Raw genomic sequence first — 21,529 nt, 5'->3', positions numbered from 1 at the left:
CCCCCAAGTACTGCCACCATCCCCCACCCAACTCAGATGCTGGAAATCCAAAAGTTCTTCCCGAACCCTGATAGGACAGACTCCCCTGCCTTGAACAATGATGACATCAATCCATCCGAAGCCCTGCACTGCCATCCTTCCCCGGCCACATCCATGCCCCTTGGCGTGAGTGGCATGCAGCAGGACCAGAGCTCAGCAGCAGCTCCCGGATCCTCGGGTTCTGCACGCATTGCTCTCTGTTCGGACAGAGGGTTCTTCCTCCTCGCAGTCCCCCTCATCGGTGGCTATCCAGCGTTCTTCAAGTGTTCAACCTTAACCTATGTCCAAGCTTCCGAAATCCTACTTTCTAACCTCATATGCATCCTTCCAGCTTTCCCAGGCTTTGAATTTCTGGTCTCTGATGGGCTTTTATAGGGAGGTCTTGTTTTATGGTTTTTCTGTAACAATAAAGTCTTCACCTTGATGTCTTATTTCCTTCTTTATTCTATCTGACCTTGGGTTGTTTATATATATATATACAGAAAAAAAATAAGTTCTTACTTGTAATAACAAAGAGACAGAAAACTGTGGATTCAGGAAAAAGCTGACTTCATGATCTATCTTCATGATAAGCTGTGTTAGGTGAGAAAGCCCCGCAACCTCGGTGGGGGGGGGGAGCTAAGAATAGGCCTGAGGTAGGAGAGTATTCAGAGGGGAAAGTATATCATTCTAGAGACAGCATGGTGGATCCTTAAAGGGAGAGAAGCTTTCCTTTACAAAACCTGGAGATTCAGAACACCACTGCTAAAGATGGTGTTGAGTAGCAGAACATTATGTACGACGTGAGAGGGAAACTAACAGAGAGATGCCCCCAGAGAAAAGGAGAGATGTGATTTTCATATATTTTCAGAGGGCGGCATAAAATTCCACACCAGCCGATTATAATTTAATCCTCTGAAGCCTAAACACCAAGAAGCCCCGGCACCCCAATCTGTGTGTTTTCGCTTCCATGGTAAGGCCCTATTGGCAGCAAATAGCCTGGCCTGGTGTCTGAGATAGTGGGGCAGCAAAGAAGTCTCTGATCTAACCACGTCAGGCATTCAAGAAGATTAATAATCCTGCACTAGTTTTCATTGTGACAAACATTCTGCTGTCGTTGGTACTAAACATGTCACACCAGGATACAACTGCCCACTATGAAGGAGGAGCTTCTGGAGATCCGCAGTCTCCAGCCTCTCGGGGAGAATCGTGTCCATCACCTGCTTTCCTAGTCCCGATTCCTCTTCTCTTTCCCTTCACATCCCAACCACCTGTTCCCCTCCCTCCTGTTTTATCAAGGCAAGACAACAACAACTTAGCCCTACCTCTTCTTACATCTGCATCTACCCACGCTCCTTCCTTTCTTCATCAAAGGACAAGGTACCTACTTACCTTGCAGCCTACCCCTGGTCTATGCTTTCTTCCTCCCTCCCTTCCCTGTCCTGGAGCACTCTGTTCACGTGTTGACCTCTCCTCTATCTTCCAATTATCTCTCGGTTCTGTCTGTTGATCCTTAACACACTCACATACTACATATATAACTTCTGTTCTCAACCTGTCTCGACTAACATGGGTTAGGGTCAATTTTATTCTTGTCTTATTGGCCAAGTTACTTGCAGCATTATTTTCTTTTTTAATATAATATTCACTTTATCAGGATGTGAAATAACTCCCAAAGTCCCATGTGTTAGGTCAACAGCCCTGGCACTGAAAGACAGTGGGACTTTTTAATATGCAGGACCTAGCGGGATGTCAGGTTATGAGGACATGCTTTGAAAGAAGATCCTGGGATTCCCACCTCCCCACTTCCTAGCTCCATGGAGTGAATGGGTTTCCTGATAGCAAATGCTTTCTCCATATCGCCTGTGTCCCCACAGCCCCAAGAGCAAAGGGACTAAACAGCCGTGGACCGGGATCCCTAAACTATAAACCAAATAAGCACTGGCCCCTTTGAGGATCCGTATCTGTACACCTTTTCTTGGAGCACTAGGAAGCCAACAAACACAAACAGTGCAATTCAACTTTTTTGGGTCACACACAGGGCAAGAATGAGGATCTCCTAATGTGCAACCCAACTGCCATCAAGTTCTACTGAAAGCCTCATTCTAGGAATCAGTGAAAAGACAAAGTAATTGCCAGTGTCGCTCCAATTTTAACTTCCCTTATTTTGACTCCTCCCCATTTAGTTGGCTTCCCAAGTCAGCTGCCTCTAGAGGCAAAATCACTCATTTCAAAACAGTTCAGGACTCGGGGTATAGAAAGTATGTAATCGGATACCAGGGAAACAAATCAAGAAGAAAAGTCATGTTACCATCAGCAGGTTCCGTGAAGTCTCGCACACTGTGTCTTTCTCAAATAGTAGAAGAGCCTTCTGCATCAGGTAGATGGCTTTGGACAGCTTGTTGTCCTTTATTTTCTTCATTACAGTTAGCTCTGTAATGGCAGACAAACATTTTCTAAAGGTCAGGATGCAGCTTATCATTATCCATATTAATATGGGAAACTCAAGGGGTCCCAGTGCTAATCACCCACCTGAGAAACACTCGGTGCTTCTGGGCTTCTTCCATTTTTCCCAGCCTTTGGCAGAAGTGCTTGTGCTAACAGCTGGAGTCTGCAAAACTGAACAACACCTATTATGAACCAAGCAGGAAACTTTGTTTTTGTCATTTTGGGGAATAAACCGATGACCTAGGACATACCAGGCACGTGTTCTACCATGACCCTATAAGCCCAGACCTTGGTTTATTTTTGATTGGTTTGGATTAGGCTGGTCTTGGACTTGGTATGTAGCCCAGGCAGGACTTACAGGCATGAGCCACCACTCCCAGCAGGTTATAAATTTATTATCACTCCCTTCTTTTATGTCCCAGTGATGTGCTTCAGGACATAGAATTTCCAAACTATAAAAATATTTGATTTCCAGTTTCATCTTAAATAAAATCATCTTGTGGGAAAATTCTTGCCTTCTTCTTACATAAAATGACAATACTGGATAACACACTGTCCCTGGACCTTTCTAGAGGAACTGTGTCACCATGGTCCCAGGGAAATAGGAGTGCCACGGGACAGTGAACATGTAACAGTTTGTATACGGACGGAATAGACTATCATGGTGGCCCAGCAAAATGGATGTGCTGGTCCAACATATGGAAGAGCGGTGCTAGTTCTTAATGCTAGAGAGGTAGCTCAGTGGTAGAATGAACAATCAGTACACTTGGAGGACTTGTCTTCCATCTCCAACACTAACTTTTTAAAGACACTTTGTTTCTGTCCTGCAAGGTCTATGAGGTCTATGAGGTGTGGTGGTTTAAGTGGGAATGGCTCCCAAAGACGCGTATATTTGAATATTTATTCGGTCCATAGTTGATGGAACTGTATTGGGACGGATCAGTCAGTGCAGCGTACAGGAGGAGTTGTATCACTAGGAGTGGACTTTGAGGTTTCAAAATCCCGTTGGCAGGCACAGTCTCTCCCTCTTTCCTTGTGTCCAACCTTTGGATCAGGATGTAGCTAGCCTTCAGCTACTGCCCAGGGCCATGCTGCCTGTCTGCTGCCATGTTCCCTGTCATGATGGTCATGGAATCAACCCCCAATTAAATGCTTTCCTTCGTGTTTCCTTGGTCACGGTGTCCCTTCGCAGCAATAGAACAGTAATTAAGACACTGGAGCTCCTAAAGGAACCTGACAACACATCCCTTTTGCTGGGTTGTGTCATTTATGCTAATAGGTGTTAAGCGATAGTAACTGGTGGAAAGACAGGCAGATGCTCCTGGAGGGGAGGAGTTACAGGAAGCTTTCAGTGCACACACAGGTGGCTCCCACGCTAGGCTAGGGCCATCCCTGGGCAGCCGCTGTGCAGTTCTTGAATAAGAAAGGTACAAATGGCACCTCTGGAGCACAGGCCCGGCAGCAGCATACTTGAGCAAAGAAAGACCAAAGGGGTGAAATGGTCCTCTGAGTTAGGATGGAGATCAGTGAGGCTGCTGCAGAAACGCCAAGGAGGCTCCGAGCTCCTGGACCAACCCTTAATGAACTCCACGGAAAATCAAGCTCAGGCCTCCCATCGATACCTGTGTGTGGTCCCCCATGAGAGCTCATTTGGCCTTCAAAGACCTAACAAACAACAGTTACAGAGGAAACCATTAACTGGTCACTCCAGAGAACACAAAGCCCTATTCTTCCATGAAGGGTGATATAGGAAATCATGAGTATTCTTGAAGAAAACCAGACACAATCCTTCTATTGAACTTTAAGATGCATTTCTAAGCCACACAATAGTCTCGTAAGCTTGCTTAGGCAACAGGCAGGCTACCAGGCCTTCACTTAAGATGAAACAGAGATGTTTTCATGATTTTTTGCCCCCTCTTGCTCTCAGAGTGAAAACAACAGGTTTGTTAGTTTGCCTTTTTGATTTTTGGTTTTGATTGGGTTGTTTTATTTTAGTTTGTTTTGTTTTTGTGTGTTTTTTTTTATTTTGTTTTTGGTTTTTTGGGTTTGTTTTTTGGTTTTTGTTTTTGTTTTTGTTTTTTGTTTTTTTTTTTTTTTTTTTTTTGTTTTTCAAGACAGATTTTCTCTGTTTCACTCTGGCTGTCCTAGAACTCACTCTGTAGATCTGGCTCAACTTGGAACTCAAAGATTCTTGGGCCTCAGCCTCCTGAGTGCTGGCATTAAAGGTGCACATCACTACTGCCCACCTGGAAACAACTTTGAAAACCATATAAATGTTTAAAGCAAAATATAAAAGGACAGGAACAGAAAAGGGGAAAAACAAAGGATTTTGACAGGAACTAAATAAGTGCTTATCTATTGAATGAACAAAGCACCAATAACTTACTATTAGCAAACAAATATAATCATACTTTCTCAGAAATCTACTGACTTGATGCGAAGTATAAATAGATAAGCAAAGGTATCTGTTGATATTAATCCAACGAGAACAAAATAAAACTCATTTGGAATGTGGGCTACAAATACACAATTACGAGATTTAATCGACTCTACCCTTGGATTTTGGCTTAATTGTGGGTGGCCACTACCTTCCAGTAGGTCCAGAAGCACAACAGCTATGCGGTGCTGAGCTTGAATCAATTCCAGATGCAAGTCCATCATGTAGCTGTTCGATGAGATTGGCTTGTACGTGTCTCCATCTATGTCATGAGAGTCCTTCAGTCCAAGAGAGTTGAAGAAGAAATTGAAAAGGGAAATGGCTATCGTGTTATCTTTCAGGTTCCAGCTTATGCATAGCCATTCAATTCTGCTCACTTCTAGCCCTGAGTAGCTGGCTGGCCTTACATGTGTCCTCTAGACTCAAAGAAATTCATTCTCTTTCTGGGGAGAGCTGTTTCTGCTCTATTAGAACGAAGTTCCCACAAAGCCAGGTTTTTTTTTCTAACCTTTCTGCAAAGCCACCTCTTTTCCTGCTTAAGGAAAATATCAACCTCATATGAGATTAAGCCCAGTCTTACCTTGACATAGCAGTGGTCAATTACGGATGATCCGTCTGACAACGTAGTTAGCATACAGTTCCAGTTCATGGCAGTGATTGATTTATCAAGGAGTTCATACACATAAAACAGCTGTTCCACGGGTGCTCTCTAAAGAGATTTTACAAACAAAAGACAAACCAAAACTCTTTTTAACCATCCAACATCAGCTGCACTCTAAATTTTACTAAGTATGCATAGCTTCAACTAAAGACAGAGCACGGTCAGTGGAGACAAAAACAATAGAGTTCGCCATTTTCCAAAAGCAAACTTTCACCAGCATACATTTCAGTTCTATTCATTGTCTTAAAATTCTAGTTGTACCAAACCTACAGGGAACATGTAAGTATGAAGATCACATAACTTTGGCTATTCTTTCTCACACATTTAATTTAAAAACTTGCTGCTAATGGATAGAACCAGAAAATATCATCCTGAGTGAGGTAACCCAATCACAAAGAAACCAGCTATGGCACACACTCACTGATAAGTGAATATTAACCCAAAAAGCTCAGATTACCCAATATATGATTCTTAGACCACATGAAGCTCAAGAAGAAGGAAGACCAAAGTGCAGATGCTTCAGTCCTTCTTAGAAGGAGGACAAAAATATTCATAGGAGGAAATACAGAGACAAAGTTTGAAGCAGCGACTGAAGCAAAGGCCATCCAGAGACTGCCCCACCTGGAGATCCAGCCCATATACCAAACCCAGACAATATTGCTGATGCCAAGAAGTACATGCTGATAGAAGACTAATATAGCTGCCTTCTGAAAGGCTCTGCCAGATCATGACAAATACAGAGGCAGATGCTCACAGCCAACTGAGAACAGGGTGCCCAATGGAGGAGTCAGAGAGAATAAAAGGAACTAAAGGGGTTTGCAACCCCATAAGAACAACAGTACCAACCAACCAGAGCTCCCAGGCACTAAATCACTATCCAAAGAGTACACATGGACCAACCCATGGCTCCAGCTGCACATGTAGCAGAGGATGGCCTTGTTGAGCATCAATGGGAAGAGAAGCCCTTGGTCCTTCCAAGGCTTGATGCCCCAGTATAAAGAAATATCAGAGCAGGGAGGCAGGAGAGGATGAGGGCCACCCTCATAGAGGAATGGGGAAGGGAAATGGAATGGGGATTTATGGAGGGGAAACCAGGAAAGGGGATAACATTTGAAATTTAAATAAAATACATCCAATAAAAAAACGAAAGAAAACTTGCTGCTTTTTTTTTTCTTCTTAATCTCAGAACCTCAGGGCTGGAAATTTAGACTTGGAGTCCACAGAAACCAACATGGAATGGTTTTCAGAACCTACAGTTATTTAACCTCATCATCATCATAGGGAGACTAGTATAGAATGATCCAGCCCTGTTTACAGGCTTGTCTCAGAATCTTTTACACATGCAGGTAGCTAAAACAAAAGCCCTGGGGCTCCCATCCCTGGATCACTCTGCCTCAATGCCCCAACAAGGTGCCACTTCCTGGGAGTCTTTTCTTTCTTTCATTTGTGTCTGTCCGGTTGCCACTCTCCCCATGCATGTGCCTTGACCAATAACAACCCTTTTTAATTTTTAAATGCTTTGCAGTTTCTCGGTCATAAAATTCTGCTGGTTGCTTTCTTCCCTCAAACCATAGGCTCAGGCTGATGCTTGTACCTGAGTGTCTCGGTGAAGTTACACCACAGGAGCTCTCTGAGTGCCCCATATAGAGAAAGGCTGAAAGCACAGAATCGTGGGTGTCGGCAACTGTTGGAAACCCTAGGGAATGGGGGGCTAAGAAAGCTACTAGTCCTCTGGGGACTGGTTTGCAGACAGGAGCATGTTGTCCTCTGAGAGGCTCCACCCAGCAGCTGACTCAGACAGATGCAGACACCCACAGCCCAACAGTGGATGGAGCTTAGGGACTCCTATGGAAGAATAGGAGGAAGGATTGCCAAATTGAAGGGGATAGCAGCCTCATAGGAAGGCCAACAGAGGCAACTAACCTGGACCCTCGGGGCTCTCAGAGTCTGAACCACCAACCAGAGAACACACACAGGTTGGACCTAGGCTTTCCCGCTTATATGTAGCAGATGTGCAGCTTGGTCTTCATGTGGGTCCTGAACAACTGGAACAGGGGCCTAAACCAAAAGCTGTTGCCTGTACTTGGGCTATGTTGTTCTAACTGGGATGCTTTGTCTAGCTCAGTGGGAGAGGAAGTGCCTAGACTTGAAGGTAAGGGGACTGGGGGGAGGAACTTTCACCTGATCAGAGGAAAAGGGGAAAGGGTGAAGGGGAGGATTGTGTGAGAGGGGAAGGGAGCAGTGAGCCAGATGTAAAATGAATAAGTAAAAAAGAAAGGGAGGGAGGGAGGAACGGAGAGAGGGAGAGAGGGAGGGAGGAAGGAAGCTGCTAGTGAGAAGTTAGCTCCCTTCTAGTCTTGAGAGCTTCCTCAGAAGTCTCTGTGACCCAAAACCTGGGAGGCCATCAGAGACAGTCTCAGAGCCTGTTACAGTGGCAGGAGTGGTGGCGAGAGCTTGCTCAGTACTGGTAGCTTCCCATCTTCCTTCCTCCTCAGCAGATTATGAACTTCTCATTACAAAGTCAATCAAATGCTCCTCGATAGAAAGCCAGCCACCTGGGACCAGATGGAAATGGCAAGCTGCAAATATGGTTTCAGGAGCCCCTTGTAATCCAATGGTGCCTGAAGAGGGGAAGTGTGCGGATGCCCAGGTGACTTAGATTTATGTACAAGAAAGGTCCCTGTTATTCCTGAATCCGCTGATGGACCTGCAGGCTGCCATTACTAAATACCCTGCAATGGGCTGTGTCTGGACATGAAAACAAACTGTCACTTCCTGTATAGTCCTTATGACTGTTTTTTTCCTGGTTTATTCTTGTCTATCTAAAACTTCTAAAATATGTTGAGTAGAAAAATGGTGGATACCCTCATGTGGTCCCATCAGGATGAAGGGACAGTTTTTAATCTTGCACCATAGCTATGACATTTATTGGGGGAGGGGTGGTCTCTAGACACTTTATCAAGTAAGAGACCTTCTATTTCAAGCTGTTAAAAGTTACAGTCAGAAAGGCTGGCTGTTGATTTTGTCAAACATTCCATGTGTATCTCACTGTGGACTGCTGTGGCCACATGCCTTACTTTTCTCTATATTATACAACGCTATAGAGTGCTGATGCTGATGAGCCTTACTTTCCTGGAATATACACAGTTTGATCACATGCAACTATTCAGCCTATCCATCCCCACCAACCACTCAAGTTATACGTTCAAATAATGTCACTGGAGGACACAGCCAAGGCTGAAAATTCACTTTCTCCCATTCGCTCCTCCCCTCGGGGCTGAAAATGAGATGTCTCCCTAAAAAACAATCAGATTTTTTTTCTTACAGTTATTTTTTCTAGGATGTAATCTTTTGTAGGCCCTACCTTTATGGGGAGGCTCAATGCCAACTTCATCTTTCATGAGCTGAAGTCTTATTCTGTTTCCCCCTCCCAGAGAGCTACTTTTTGTTTTGCTTTTGTCTTTTTTTTAATACATGTTTGCTTATAACTATGCCTAGCAACCCACTACAGCACCCAGCAGCATGCCTACGATTCTGGTTTTCACTTCCCATTTCTGTTTTGGCCTCTAGTTTCTTGTGAGCTTTGCCATGAGCTCGAGGATATAGGTTCAGTGCTGGCCAAGATGCCTAGTGTCTTCCAAGAAGATGCTTAAGTCATCTAGGCTGTTGTTCAGACAAAACCAGAGGTCACAGAGGACCTGTGTGTTCATGTGCAGGTGTGTGCAGGTGTCTGCAGATGTGTGCCGATGTGTGCAGGTGCATGTATGCGCGCAAGGAGATGACATCAGCTGCCATTACTCTGGGGTCACCTGCCTTCTTTACTGAGTCAGAATCTCTCAAGTAGGATCAGTTAGCTCACCAGTGAGCTCCAGCAATCTGCCTATTCCTACCCTTCTACCACAGGATTACAAGCATGCAACCATCACACCTGGCTTCTTACACCGGTCCTGGAATTCAGGTCCTCACACCTGTTCATTAAGTGCAGTACTGACTGAGCTATTGCCCCAGCCCTGGTGATGCCTTTTTGACAAGAAAACTTTTCAAAGACCCCACACACAGTCACATTCTCTCGTCATCTTCACCATGACCGCCATGTTCATTGTCGTCACCATCACAGCCAACCTCAAATTAAAACTCATCAGTAGGAAAAACTGTCCAATTTTGGTTTCTTTAAAAAAAAAAAAAACAGAAATATTAGGAGAATGTGTTTTCATTTTGATCTGGGATGTGGGAGTGCTTCGGACCGTCCCCAGCAGCAGCTGACTGTGATCTGCCTCGTGCTCTGGCAGAGGCGTGGTTTTGTCAGCTGTCGATAGTTTCTGCAAATGTGTGATGTTTGAAATTCTGGGAACTCTTCAGAGGGTATGTAAATGCTGTGGCCCAGAGACGTGGGAGTTGGTGGTCACTGGTCATTTAGGGGAGATGGTTGTGGTTTGTTAGTAATCCTGCTCAAAGAAGAAACCAAAGGAAAAAAATAGATTCAAGAATCTCTCTCTCTCTCTCTCTCTCTCTCTCTCTCTCTCTCTCTCTCTCTCTCTCTCTCTCTCTCCTTCTATTCTTTCTCTCCTACTTTGTGATAGGGGTGAAATTGGGGTGATAAGAGGTGGGAAAAAGAACCCACAGAGTAACAAATACCAGCTACACCCACCTACTTATAGTTATCATGTTTTATTAGTTTATATTACTGTCCATTTCTATAGCACACTTGTTGAATGGATACTACATGTTCTGCATAAGTTTGAAATTGTTTTAAATCATGTCATTGCCATGGTACATATTATATTTCACACGGCACTTTGCATGTGTGCAAGAAATATTATTTTTCACAGATAGAGATTTCTCAGTGGGAAAAAAAAGAGATTGCTAAGTGACCACATGAATCTGAGACCGAGGCTGAGGTCCAACTCCACCTGAAACACAAAAAACTAACATATACAAGGCACTGGTTTCCAGAGTGTCACTAATATGTCGATTAAATGGTGTTACAACCCAGCAGAACCAGTGCAGTTATAATTTCACAGGTAAAGATGCTTGAACAGATCAAATAATTCAGGTAAGTTCAGGCAAACAGTCAACATCCCAGTCAAGACTGGACTTTAAGTCTGTCAAAAACAAATGCTAGGCTTTGGGCTCTGGGTGAGCCAGCAGGTTGCCTGTATACCAGCTACCGTGTGTCACTATGGCTGAGCAGACTGTGCACTACAGTGTAACTGCCTGTCACCTGACACCTTCGTCATCACAGACTTCATACTTTGGCAGTTTCTCGGGACATAGAAGTAAGCCATTTGGAGCAAAGGGCACCTTTTTCTAACTCCAGTAACAGCAGCAATCGCTCATCAATGGCCTTTAGATTCTTTGTTGTGAGAGAACTGTCACATCAGAAACCCATTTTATTTAGTGGCTTTAGTTGATGGAAAATTTCAAGCCAGAAAACACAGCCCTTTGTAACTTGCCCTAGGGTTCCTGTGCCTTCCCCATCACACCATGGAGAATAAGAGCTAACCCACTAAACCTGTGATTCTCACACTCTAGTGTCCTTAAGAGTTGGAATGATGACTGGCTGTGTTTGGAGTGAGAAATGAGAAGCTGCATTTTGTGTAAGCACCGAAAGGTAGCCTAGGACAAGCCTCTGTTGGACAATTATGCCTCCTCTGCCCCTTCGGCAGACCAGTTTCTGTCCCCAGTGTAAGATCTCTCAAGTCTAGCTCTCTCTGCAGGGCACTACTAAAAATGAAGAACTCAAATGCACACCCCTGGACCTTATAATTAGAAAATGAATGTTCACTGGAGAAGGGAAACTCGCAACCATTTATTTGGTACCAATAAATAGAATTTACCTATTATACCTAGTTTGTCAGAAAGAGGAAATTTTTTCTTTTAAACAAGTACCCATAGGGCTGGTGAGATGGCTCAGCAGGTACAGATACTCAAAGCTGAGCCTCACAACCTGAGTTCAATCCCCAGACCCTATACTGTGGAGCGAGAGAACCAACCCCCGTAATATGTCCTCTGACCTCTACATACACTCCACAGTGTATGTGTTCATGTACACACAGCATCTAAGGTGATCTCTAGCCTCAACACATACAGGAACACATACAAGCACACATGCATTCGCACACACATACACAATTTCAGAAAAGCACTGAATCTGTACTGAGAGTGTACCGACATTTTCTTGTCATTGTTTCCTAAACAATACAGTATACTATGTAGATAACACAATGTGTTCAGTATTAAAAGGTAATCTGGAGACTAAAGTATACAGCAGGGCATGCCTAGGTTCTATATAAACACTGCACCCCTGTACACAAGGGGAGACATGCCTGTGAGGGCCCCAGAGCTAAGCCACCAGGAATGCTAAGGGAAACTACCCAAAAATGCTCGGTCTTGTAAGTTTCATTATAAGATTCTTCAGAGATTCCAAAAGAGACTGGCAGTGAAGAGGGTTCGTAGCAACGGAGAGGGCCAGTGCTGCCAAGAATAATATTACAAAAAGAACCAAATGCTGCACGTTAAAAACACAAGGAAAAGAAAAAGAGGCCCAGGGATATCAATACAGTGAAGGTGCGAGGTTTTGTTTTGGGTATTGTTAATCCCCAATGTCAATGCAATTTTCACAACTTAGTCTACTGTTTACCAAGTAGATCAAAACAAATAGTCACTTGCTTCCTCTCTAGGAAAACATTTTAAAGTCATCCATGAAACATGGGAGCCCTGAGAAAATGCTCTACAGTTGAATAAGAGTCCTGTTCTCAAATAATAAGACTCGTGGTATTCTATCTCTCGTTAGGAAAAAGAAAATCACACAACTTATAGGCAAAGTGTCCCTCTGGGAAGTTCCACAGCAAAGTAACCTGTTGCATTTAATCTAAAATCATCCATGGCTGTTTGCCGTGACGTCTGCTTGTGAAGCATGGGACCGGAATCACGAGGACGGCCTACACACAGGACGGCCTACACGCGCTGTACTGGGCGCTACTGACAAACAGATGAACGTTGGCTGAACGTGTGGGCTCTATTTAGATCAAGACAGTGATGTCAATGTATAGAAGTGATTCAAATACTGTAAACAAGGCCAATAATACGAGCCACGTGGCTCCCTGCCTTCAGGAGGAACTTTACTGAGCGCCCTCCCTGAGAGCCATCGGCCTAGTGCATTTCAGTCAGGGAAGAGCTCACTCACCCTGCCAGAGGCACATACTGAATGGATCGCCCCCACTCTTTAAACCCGTGACTCCGGACCCATTCAGGCCAGCAGCAAAGCTGGAGAGATGGCTCAGTGGTTAAGCGCACGCTGCTCTCAATTCCCAGCACCGCTCTCCTCTAGTGACTTGGAACAACAAAACTATAGGTCCGGGAGTTCTAACATGGTCTTCTGGCTTCTGCAAGTATTGTATTCATGTGTACACACACACACACACACACACACACACACCACAGCAAGACTGCCAAGTAACTATGCCACACTTTCATTTAGTAACACTCTGTAGTGACCAGCTCACCCAGGAACAGAAAATCTCAAGGCCTCAACACTCAAGAGACATTTCTACAATGGACCACTACTGCATTTACAAATTTGATTCTGAAAACAAGAATTCACGTTTTGAACCTTCTACAGTAGATCGCAGTACCTTTAATATTGGAAGGATTTCCGGGACCCCTTTTGAAGTCCCAGGCAACTCGTCGGGCACTTTCTTCGCAGGCACATCTGAAAAAGAAAAAAAAGGGAAGTGAGGAAAAGAAAAAAGATGAAGAAGAGAGAGCAAGACAAAAGAAGAAAAAAAGCAAAAACAAAGGGAAAGACAGAAGGACAAAGGGGAACACAGATGGAAGTTCAGGAGTGAATCCAGATCATTAAGATACTAAATTATGTTTTTAATTATTTATCGATCTTAGATATTACTCACCACCAGAATTTGACAAAACATCAAAATGTTCCTTTTGTGTAAAGTTTTATTTATATAAAATAATCGTTTTTAAAAAACACAAGAATGTTGTTTCTCAACAAGACGGTGTCAGACCAGTAATTGCTCATCCCTCTGTGTTCTTTTTTTTTAGGCAATGTTTTTTAAAAAATTATTTATTTCATTTGTGTGAGTTCATTGTAGCTATCTTCAGACACACCAGAAGAGGGCATCGGATTCCATTACAGATGTTTGTGAGCCACCGTGTGGTTGCTGGAAATTGAACTCGGGACCTCTGGAAGAGCAGTCAGTGCTCATAACTGATGAGCCTCCTCTCAGGCCCCTGTATTCTTCTCTAAAACCCATTTGAAAGAACAGTGCCTATGGACTAAGACAGATGCCAAAGAAACCCAGTCTGAACCAGAGGAGTACAAATGATGCGTATTTGTAAGGCAACACTACATTCCGGATTTGAAAATACTTGACACTTCCTACTAAACCACATATTATTTAATACATGAATAAATCCCAATATTGATGCCATCATCATAACAAAAGATGAAAGTGTTATGTCCTGTAAAGCCTGGTGAGGAATGAATAGTGTGAGACAACAATCTTCCAAAAGTAACTAGTGAATGACACAATACAACTTAATGAGAAATAGACTGTTAAATGCGCCATCATTTGGGGGTTTGCTTCTGGTAACAAGTAATGTAGAGGCCGTCTCTCAGCTGCAGAAAAGATAGAAAATGTTTTTTGGACTCACAAGCTAAGATGATAATAAAATAGTAATGAAAAGGCAAGGAGCTTGGGAAAGAAAGTAGAAAGGCAGGAATGTAGCCAGGCATGGTGACACAGGTTTGTAATCACAATACTTTGGAAGGTTGACAGTTCAATCCCAGCCTTTGCTACACAGTGAGGTCGAGGCTGGCCTGGGCTAATTGAGACATCAACTCACTAAAAAACAAAAACTGCACAAACAGGCGCACAGCCTACTTCTCCAGCTGGGTACAATTCTGAAGAGAGAAACTGGGCAGCCATTTTACAGCCTTGAGGAACAGTAGCCACAGCAAATCAGGTGTATGAGAATAATTATGGCGGCCCATCCCTTTCTCTCACGCCTCTGTGTCAGGGTGGGTGGGGAGGGCCTAAGGACATTTTGTTTGCTCGCAGTTTACTGAGAACAAAAGAGGAAACTGGGAAGGGGGAGGAAGAAAGAAGCAGAGAGGAATGAGGGTGGAGACAGAGTGTGTGAGGTGATTAGGATGGAGGGTGCCATGCACTGAGGAGAGATGGGCGGAGCCTTGTCCATCATCCTCAAACCGTAGAGCACCTAACCTCCTCCTCGACCTAGCTGGTTAGACCTGTGCCGTGGTCCCTCTCACGGAAGCCTGATAACAGACGTTTTCCTGGGTTCTAACTCACACCTCTGTCCCTGCTCACAGTCTCCCACACTTCACCCATCACTTACCTGCAGACTTTTTTAATTTTCTTTTCAGGTTTCCCAAAGACTCTAGTATTTCACTTAACCGTAACGTGATCTCGGCCACCATCACCACGTCCAGGTCTTCCAGTCGGTAGCCGTGCATCACCTCGCTTATCTGCCACAGGAGATAAACCCACTACAAGGAGGAGATGTAAGTCTAAATCAGTTGAAAGTGAATCGCACAGAGAGGCCACATTTTCAAGTGTTAGACTTCCTATGATCCACCTCTGATCCACAGGCTCCTCATTGATGTATCATAAACAACATAAAGTGACTTTAATGGAATATTTAACAATAAACGTTTACAAAAACCCACAAATATTCACCTGCTAATAGTGTGTATGCCTGAAGCTTCAATGGAGATTTTGTGACGTTATTTTTCTGTATCATCAAATACTTAAAATAGTCTCAAAGCACAAAGTCAGCCAAGTGGGTAGATGTTTCTGGCTCCATTTCAGGTGCCTAGAGATTGACTTTCATGCCCACATCTCCAAAGCATAGCATGAAACCAGCTAGGGCGAAACAGCACGCATTCTGAGGAAGGCTCACTAAGCACTGCAAAGAATAACTTCTTACCGCACACATCTGCAAAGGACAGGAACTATGGGGTAGATAACAGGGAAGGCCTAGAGTGGAAACGTGTATTCAACTTAATTTTTAAAAATTCAAACAAACAAACAAATAAACTCGTGTGAACAAAAAAATAAAAAGGAGTACTTTGTTAGTGCTGATCTTGTGAGAATATTTTGCAAAGTCGCTTTTGGATATGTTGAGCCTTTGAATTCCGAGCTTGCATTTCTGCCATAAGAGCGCTATTATGTCCACAACGATATCCTTATCCGGCTGAACACCCTAAAAGCAAAAAGGAGGAGTGAGCGTTACAAGAACACGGCGTATATATGTATGTCCCCGGCAATGCTCCTGTAATTGCTTCTCACGTCCCAGATCATTTACCCCACACCAAATGAGTGCGCTAAGGGCAGTGTCTTCCCTGGCGTGGCCACTAACAGCTGAGCAAGACATAGGCTAAGAGAACTCACGTGGTCTCCCCCACAGATCAATGACCTGGAAGTCCTAAGCTGTCGGGCTCCTAGTCTCACTTAGCACTCTGAGACTCTAGCTGTGCTCTCTCTAATAAGTAAGTCTGGAACATTTTCAGCCAAGACTGTAAGCCAAGAACTTCTGTCCAACTGGCCAAAGTATGCTTTCTGCTTTCTAAATTTCTTGTACTGAAATGAAGGGTATAGTGACAGTGCAGGAAGGCCGTGAAGAGGAGGTGGGGAGCGGAGGGTGGGGTGTGGGAGCAGAGCCAGCATGCAGAGGAGGCTGGAGAGAAAATGAGCGTCAACCACTGCCCAGGACGAGCATCAACACTCGGTCCAGGACGGGTAAGCTCTCTAGCTAGCTGGCTCCTTTCAGAAAAAAAAAGGGGGAGGGGGAAACTTGTTATATCTGAACTGGGAGGTAAATTAAGTTTATGGTTAAAACAAAGCGTGGAGCTCCTGGGAAGCTCTGAGACTTAATTTGGTATGTAAAATCTCCCGAAGCACCCCCATCACCACCACCCCCCAACTCTGGGAACAGAACAGATGCCAAGATACCAAACACTGGAGAATGTGGACAGACTTGGATCAAGCTGAACTAAGACATACAGTGTATTCTTTTTAAATGTGTACGCGAAATGTCTTTGCCCTTTTACACCTTGGATTTTTTTTTTCTTTTTTTGTTAAGCTCACCCATTATAATAATTATGTTTTCTACCTGTCTTTCAAACATAATTACCTAGCAGGGCCCGCTGATGCAGGCCTGTAATCCCAGCTCTTTACTGCTCAGGGGCCTGAGACAGTGGACCGCAAGCCCAAGGCCAACCTGTGCGACTTACTGACATCCTGTCTTAAAATAAAAAGTAAAACTCGGGCTGCCGAGGCAGCTCTGCCATAGAACATTTGCTCTGCTATACAGAGCTGTATGTTCTGCCCTAAGCACTGGGAGAGAGAAAAGCCTATCAGAGTCCAAATATTCTAGTAAATTCAGAAGAAATAGAAACACTGTAAGCGCTGAGCATTCTGAATCCCTCTTGTGTTCTATCTATCCAGAAAATTATTAATGCAAGAACCTTATAATTACACTCTCCACCTTCCATATTCATAAGCCCAAATTTCAAGTGAAATCCCATGAGAGTTCCAGTATCATGGATGAGAGCAATGAACCCGGGGAGCCTGGTATTCAGATCCAAAAACAGTGCTAGAAGGCCAGCTCTGTGGTAGGGCACTTGTGGAGTCAGGCCCTAGAGTCAATCCCTTGCTGCCTCCCCCACCTCATATCCTCCATGGCCAGGGAGAGGAGAGAAAGAGAGGGAAAGAGGAAAGAGAAGGGGGGGGTAAAAAAGAAAAGGGAGGGGAGGAAGAAAGAGAGGAGGGAAGGAAGGAAAGACAGAAGAAGGAAGAAAGAAAGAGGGGGAGAGGAGAGAAAGAGAGACGAAAGCAGAGAGAGGAGAGAGAAAGAGAGAGAGGAGAGGAGAAGAGAGAGAGAGAAAGAGAGGGGGGGGAGGGAGAGAGAGAGCTGCCTCATGTCTCACCCAGTGCCTGGGAAAAGGAAGCAGCAAGCTCATGAGTTCATAGGAGCCTGGGATACACAGCAAGTCCCTCTTTCCAAATCCAAAGATGTCAGGTGGGGGCAGACCAGAGCCACTACACATGGGCCACTCCTAAATTCTGGTCATTGTGTGAAAAGTGACAGTAAGCAAGCATTGTCACCAGGGGCTGAAAAGTGCCACGACCATATTTCACCAAACATATGAACTTTTCTTCAGAACCACTGCCTGGGTTCCCTCATCCTTAGATGGAATGCGGCTAGCCTAGGGCTTCTCCCCGGAGGAGCAGAGTGACCCCCAAAATGAGGCCGATAAGAAACTTCATGTTTCCAGTCTTCAGCCAACACAACGATGCATTCTAATGAGCGAACCATTAAACACCTTAGGGGCGGATCCTGTCCTGTTTTGAGCCTGGCCTTGGGGGAGGCCAGACTATTGGGAGGTGTCTCCTTGCACACTGTTACAACTTATTTTAAAGAGTTACCTCACCTTGGTAGGGGCACAGACACAGAAGTGAAGAATTGCTGCCAAGCTAAAAGTATCTTCGCTGAATGTGGTCCTCACATAAGACTCTGCACATGGAAAGCAGACAAAAATGAGGGCAGGGTTATCAACAGGGAAGCACCAGGGGCCGAGGACAGAAGCGTCACAAAAACGGCCCAAATGATGTTGGCACAGTTTATCACGGCTGCGTTTATCCTGTCAACAAGCTATTTAAAATGTGTTCGTGTCAAAATTTATCACGGTAGTCAGTTAAAATGGACTGGTGGTTTTATTGTCCATTCACAATGCATATATCAGCTGTGTCCAAAGAGAAATTGAAGGCGCTGACAATATTAGAATAATCTAAAATGTGGGGAGTGGAGAAATGTATAAAGGTATTTATTTGGGCTCTGGTGAAAGAAGAAAATCTATCACTACGGCTACAAATGATTTGCTGCAAGCGGGAGGCTATGTGGTGCCTCAAGGAACAGGGAAAAGATAGAAATGTAGAATAAAATACTTGTCACAGATCTAAAAGCAGACTAGATGTTCAAGTGTGCATTCAGTGATGCTTGGACCCTCGAAGTCCTAGAACGGAAAGCGCCACCTGCCGGCGAGAAGGGGCACAGCCAAACTTGCTCTGAGCCTTTTCCCATCCTCCTTTGCCCTGCTGACCTCGCACTTCCTGTAATGCCCACATACGATCTCTTTCTGGTGTCAAAAGCGGTTCCCGAATCCCATATCTCACAGGGTCTAGGGACCACATCACCTGACACCCCGCCGTTTCTGACCTACCACGCCCCAGCCTCCACCCCCGTTTCGGCCCCCAGCCAGTCATCAGACGCAGTCACCAGTCCCCTCTGCCTTGGACTTGTCTTGTCTCACCCCAGACCATGTTTTCTCACGTGAGGAAACTTTTTGTTTCGAAACTGCCGCTGCTCACCTTGACAAGCAATGTGTTTTAGATAGCCTTGAATGGAGTGCGACTCCTTGTCGTTATCCAAAGGAAAGATCAAACCCCTGCTTTTCTTCACATTGATCAGTGGCTCGACTGCAAGCAGAAGAATCAAATCCTTCTCTGCCTTCTTTAGCTCGGGGCTGGTCTGTTTCTGGGGGAAGTACATCCAGCAGGTTAAACAGCAAAGCCACCACGTCATTTTAACAAAACGGAAGAACAAATGGGGAGCTTTGCGCGAGTGTTACCTGGAGAAACTGAATGAGCTGTCCAGCCAGCGACTCAAATAATCCCCATTCTTCATAAGTAAAAGCCAATTTTGCGAACTTCACAGAAGCATCCACAGAAATAACATTTTTCCTTCCTATTACGTGCTCCAGGAGATGTGTTTTGGGGAAATCAAGTTTTCCGTTTGCACCAACGTTTGAAACTAGAAAATGAGAAAGGAATGGTTGGATGCCATCCATTCAAAGAGACACGCATTAGATATTCGCTGTCAGACACTGTCGGCTCTAGGAATAGGAGAAAGAAAGGGGGCACTGTCCCCAGCCTCACTGTCCCTGAGCTTGCAGGGTGGTGGGACACATAAGAAACCCAACTGATCAAATGCTCAGTGCTACAGGGACCAATAGGAAGGCTTGTCAAAGGCAGGTCTGAGGGAGGACTTTCCTAAAGGCCGCTCAGAAGGAGGCATGCTGCAGAGAGAGTCGAAGGTTAAGAACATTTGCTGCTTTTGCAGAGAACCCAGGTTCGGTTGCCAGCACCCACTTGGCAGCTCACAACTGTCTCCGATTCAAGTTCCAGGGGATCCGGTGGCTTCTTCTGGCCCCTGTAGGCACCAGGGCACAGGACGCCAAGCACACATTTGCACATACGTGCATTCAGGCAAAACACCCACACACATGTGTCAAAAATAAATCTCTTTTTTTTTTTTCCTTTTTGGACAAAGAAGTGTAAAACATAATGAGCAGACAGGAGTTAGCCACATGGGCAGCTTGTTGTCAGGAACAAGGAAGTCTGTCCAACCTGTGACTCGAATCATCCCCAGGAGTGGCTGTGCTCTCGGCAGACCGCAGGGTCGGCTATGAGCTAAGAAACATCATCAAACAAGGGAAGGCGGAGGGAGAAGAGGCTGCTGAGGAGAGCTGTTAGTGAGGAGTCAACAGCAGCAGGCATTACAGAACCTAGGGAAGAGCCTGGGGGGCGAAGCTGAGTGAGCTTCTCTGAGACTGAGTTTTTCAGGTAAGGGTGGGGCTGCCTGGTGTGCACGCAGGCAGAAAGAACGACTTGAGAGCAGAGCCCAGAGGCAGCTCCCACATCTGACCGTCTCTCAGACATCCAGGAAGAAGTTGAAGAAGGACCCAGGATAAAGGGACTGCTTAGGAGAGTCTGATGAAGAGGCTTGAAGAACTGTCGACGTTCTCCTCCCTCATCCATGAAAACTGTGCACGGGGGTCCGTGCAGATGAGGCTCAGTTTTAGAATCTGAGTGAACAAGATCAAAAGAATCCTCACTTGACGATTTTTTTAATTAAAGATGAAATATCCTGATCGTGGTCTCCCCTCTCCCGATTTCTCTCAGAACCTTTTTTTTTTTTAATGAAGACATGAGGCCTAAGTATGTGATCAGACACTCGCTGCTTTCAGGACGGACGGATGGACAGACACAGGAACGCACACCTTTGCGATGTAAACTTAGACAAGCGGACACCCAGCTTCCCACGTCATCTCCTAGACAGACCTTAGAGCCAGATCTGCGGGCTGATCTGCTACAAGGCCATGGAAGGTAAATTCAAGTTCGTGTGGAAAGAAGATTAAACATGCAATAATTTTCAAGCAAACTTACAGCGGAAGCATCCTTTGCCACAGGAAGCAGAAAAGCAGATCAGAGTGAAAAAGAACGCAGGCATGAGCTTCTCTCAGAAGCAAGGGGACCTTAGAAGCATGAAGCAAGAATCGGGTGCCTAGAAAAAGGATCAAGCGGGGACGACATCCCAAGTCTACAAGTTGCGAGACTCAGAGCTCGGTGCGTGGACAAACTCCAGAGAGAAAAAACAAAATACAAATGAGTGGCCTAGAAATTCACACTGAAGAGCCCTCTCAGAAGCAATAAGAAGGAACAAAAAGGAGGAAAGAAAAATAGTAAGATGGGAGTTGGTGGCAAGTGTTAAAATGCTGGCATTCGTTTCATTGTGTATCTTGGTGAAAGTGAGGTAGACACAGAGAGGAAAGGCAATGAGAGATGGTTTATTGTTTGGTTGGTTGGTTTTTGTTTGGTTTTTGTTTTGTTTTGTTTTGTTTTCGATGCTAGGGCTCAAAATGCCTTCTGCATGACTGGACCCTGAGTGATGAGATAAAAACAACCACACAGAGATCAGAGTATAAAGCTACAATCTATAAAGCATGAGGTTTAACGAACACTGAACCTCCCCACACACACACAGAAGCCCTGTGTCTAAGACATGAAGACGTGCTGTGCAGATGTTAAAATAAACAGGCTTTACAAATGAGATCGATTCTACATGCACTGTCTAGATGCTTC

The 21,529-nt window shown here is 44.7% G+C and overlaps 1 protein-coding gene across 1 annotated transcript in view; it reads right to left on the bottom strand.

Annotated features, from left to right (window-relative positions):
• CFAP54 (cilia and flagella associated protein 54) overlaps positions 1 to 21,529 on the bottom strand; it is a gene marked incomplete at both ends in the record, with an annotated part of 273,781 nt that overhangs the window by 219,951 nt on the left and 32,301 nt on the right. The window contains 10 exons of the mRNA XM_080935383.1: positions 2,330 to 2,451; positions 2,551 to 2,637; positions 5,055 to 5,181; positions 5,484 to 5,612; positions 13,199 to 13,275; positions 14,943 to 15,093; positions 15,675 to 15,809; positions 18,040 to 18,122; positions 18,977 to 19,142; positions 19,237 to 19,418. Coding sequence (XP_080791509.1) covers positions 2,330 to 2,451; positions 2,551 to 2,637; positions 5,055 to 5,181; positions 5,484 to 5,612; positions 13,199 to 13,275; positions 14,943 to 15,093; positions 15,675 to 15,809; positions 18,040 to 18,122; positions 18,977 to 19,142; positions 19,237 to 19,418 — 1,259 coding nt within the window. The remainder of the gene's footprint in view (positions 1 to 2,329; positions 2,452 to 2,550; positions 2,638 to 5,054; positions 5,182 to 5,483; positions 5,613 to 13,198; positions 13,276 to 14,942; positions 15,094 to 15,674; positions 15,810 to 18,039; positions 18,123 to 18,976; positions 19,143 to 19,236; positions 19,419 to 21,529) is intronic.

The sequence above is a fragment of the Micromys minutus genome (genome assembly GCF_963924665.1).
Source record: "Micromys minutus genome assembly, chromosome: 22".
NCBI lineage: Eukaryota > Metazoa > Chordata > Mammalia > Rodentia > Muridae > Micromys > Micromys minutus.
The sequence above is the reverse complement of the archived record's forward strand: the minus strand, read 5'-3'. Positions and strand labels throughout refer to the sequence as shown.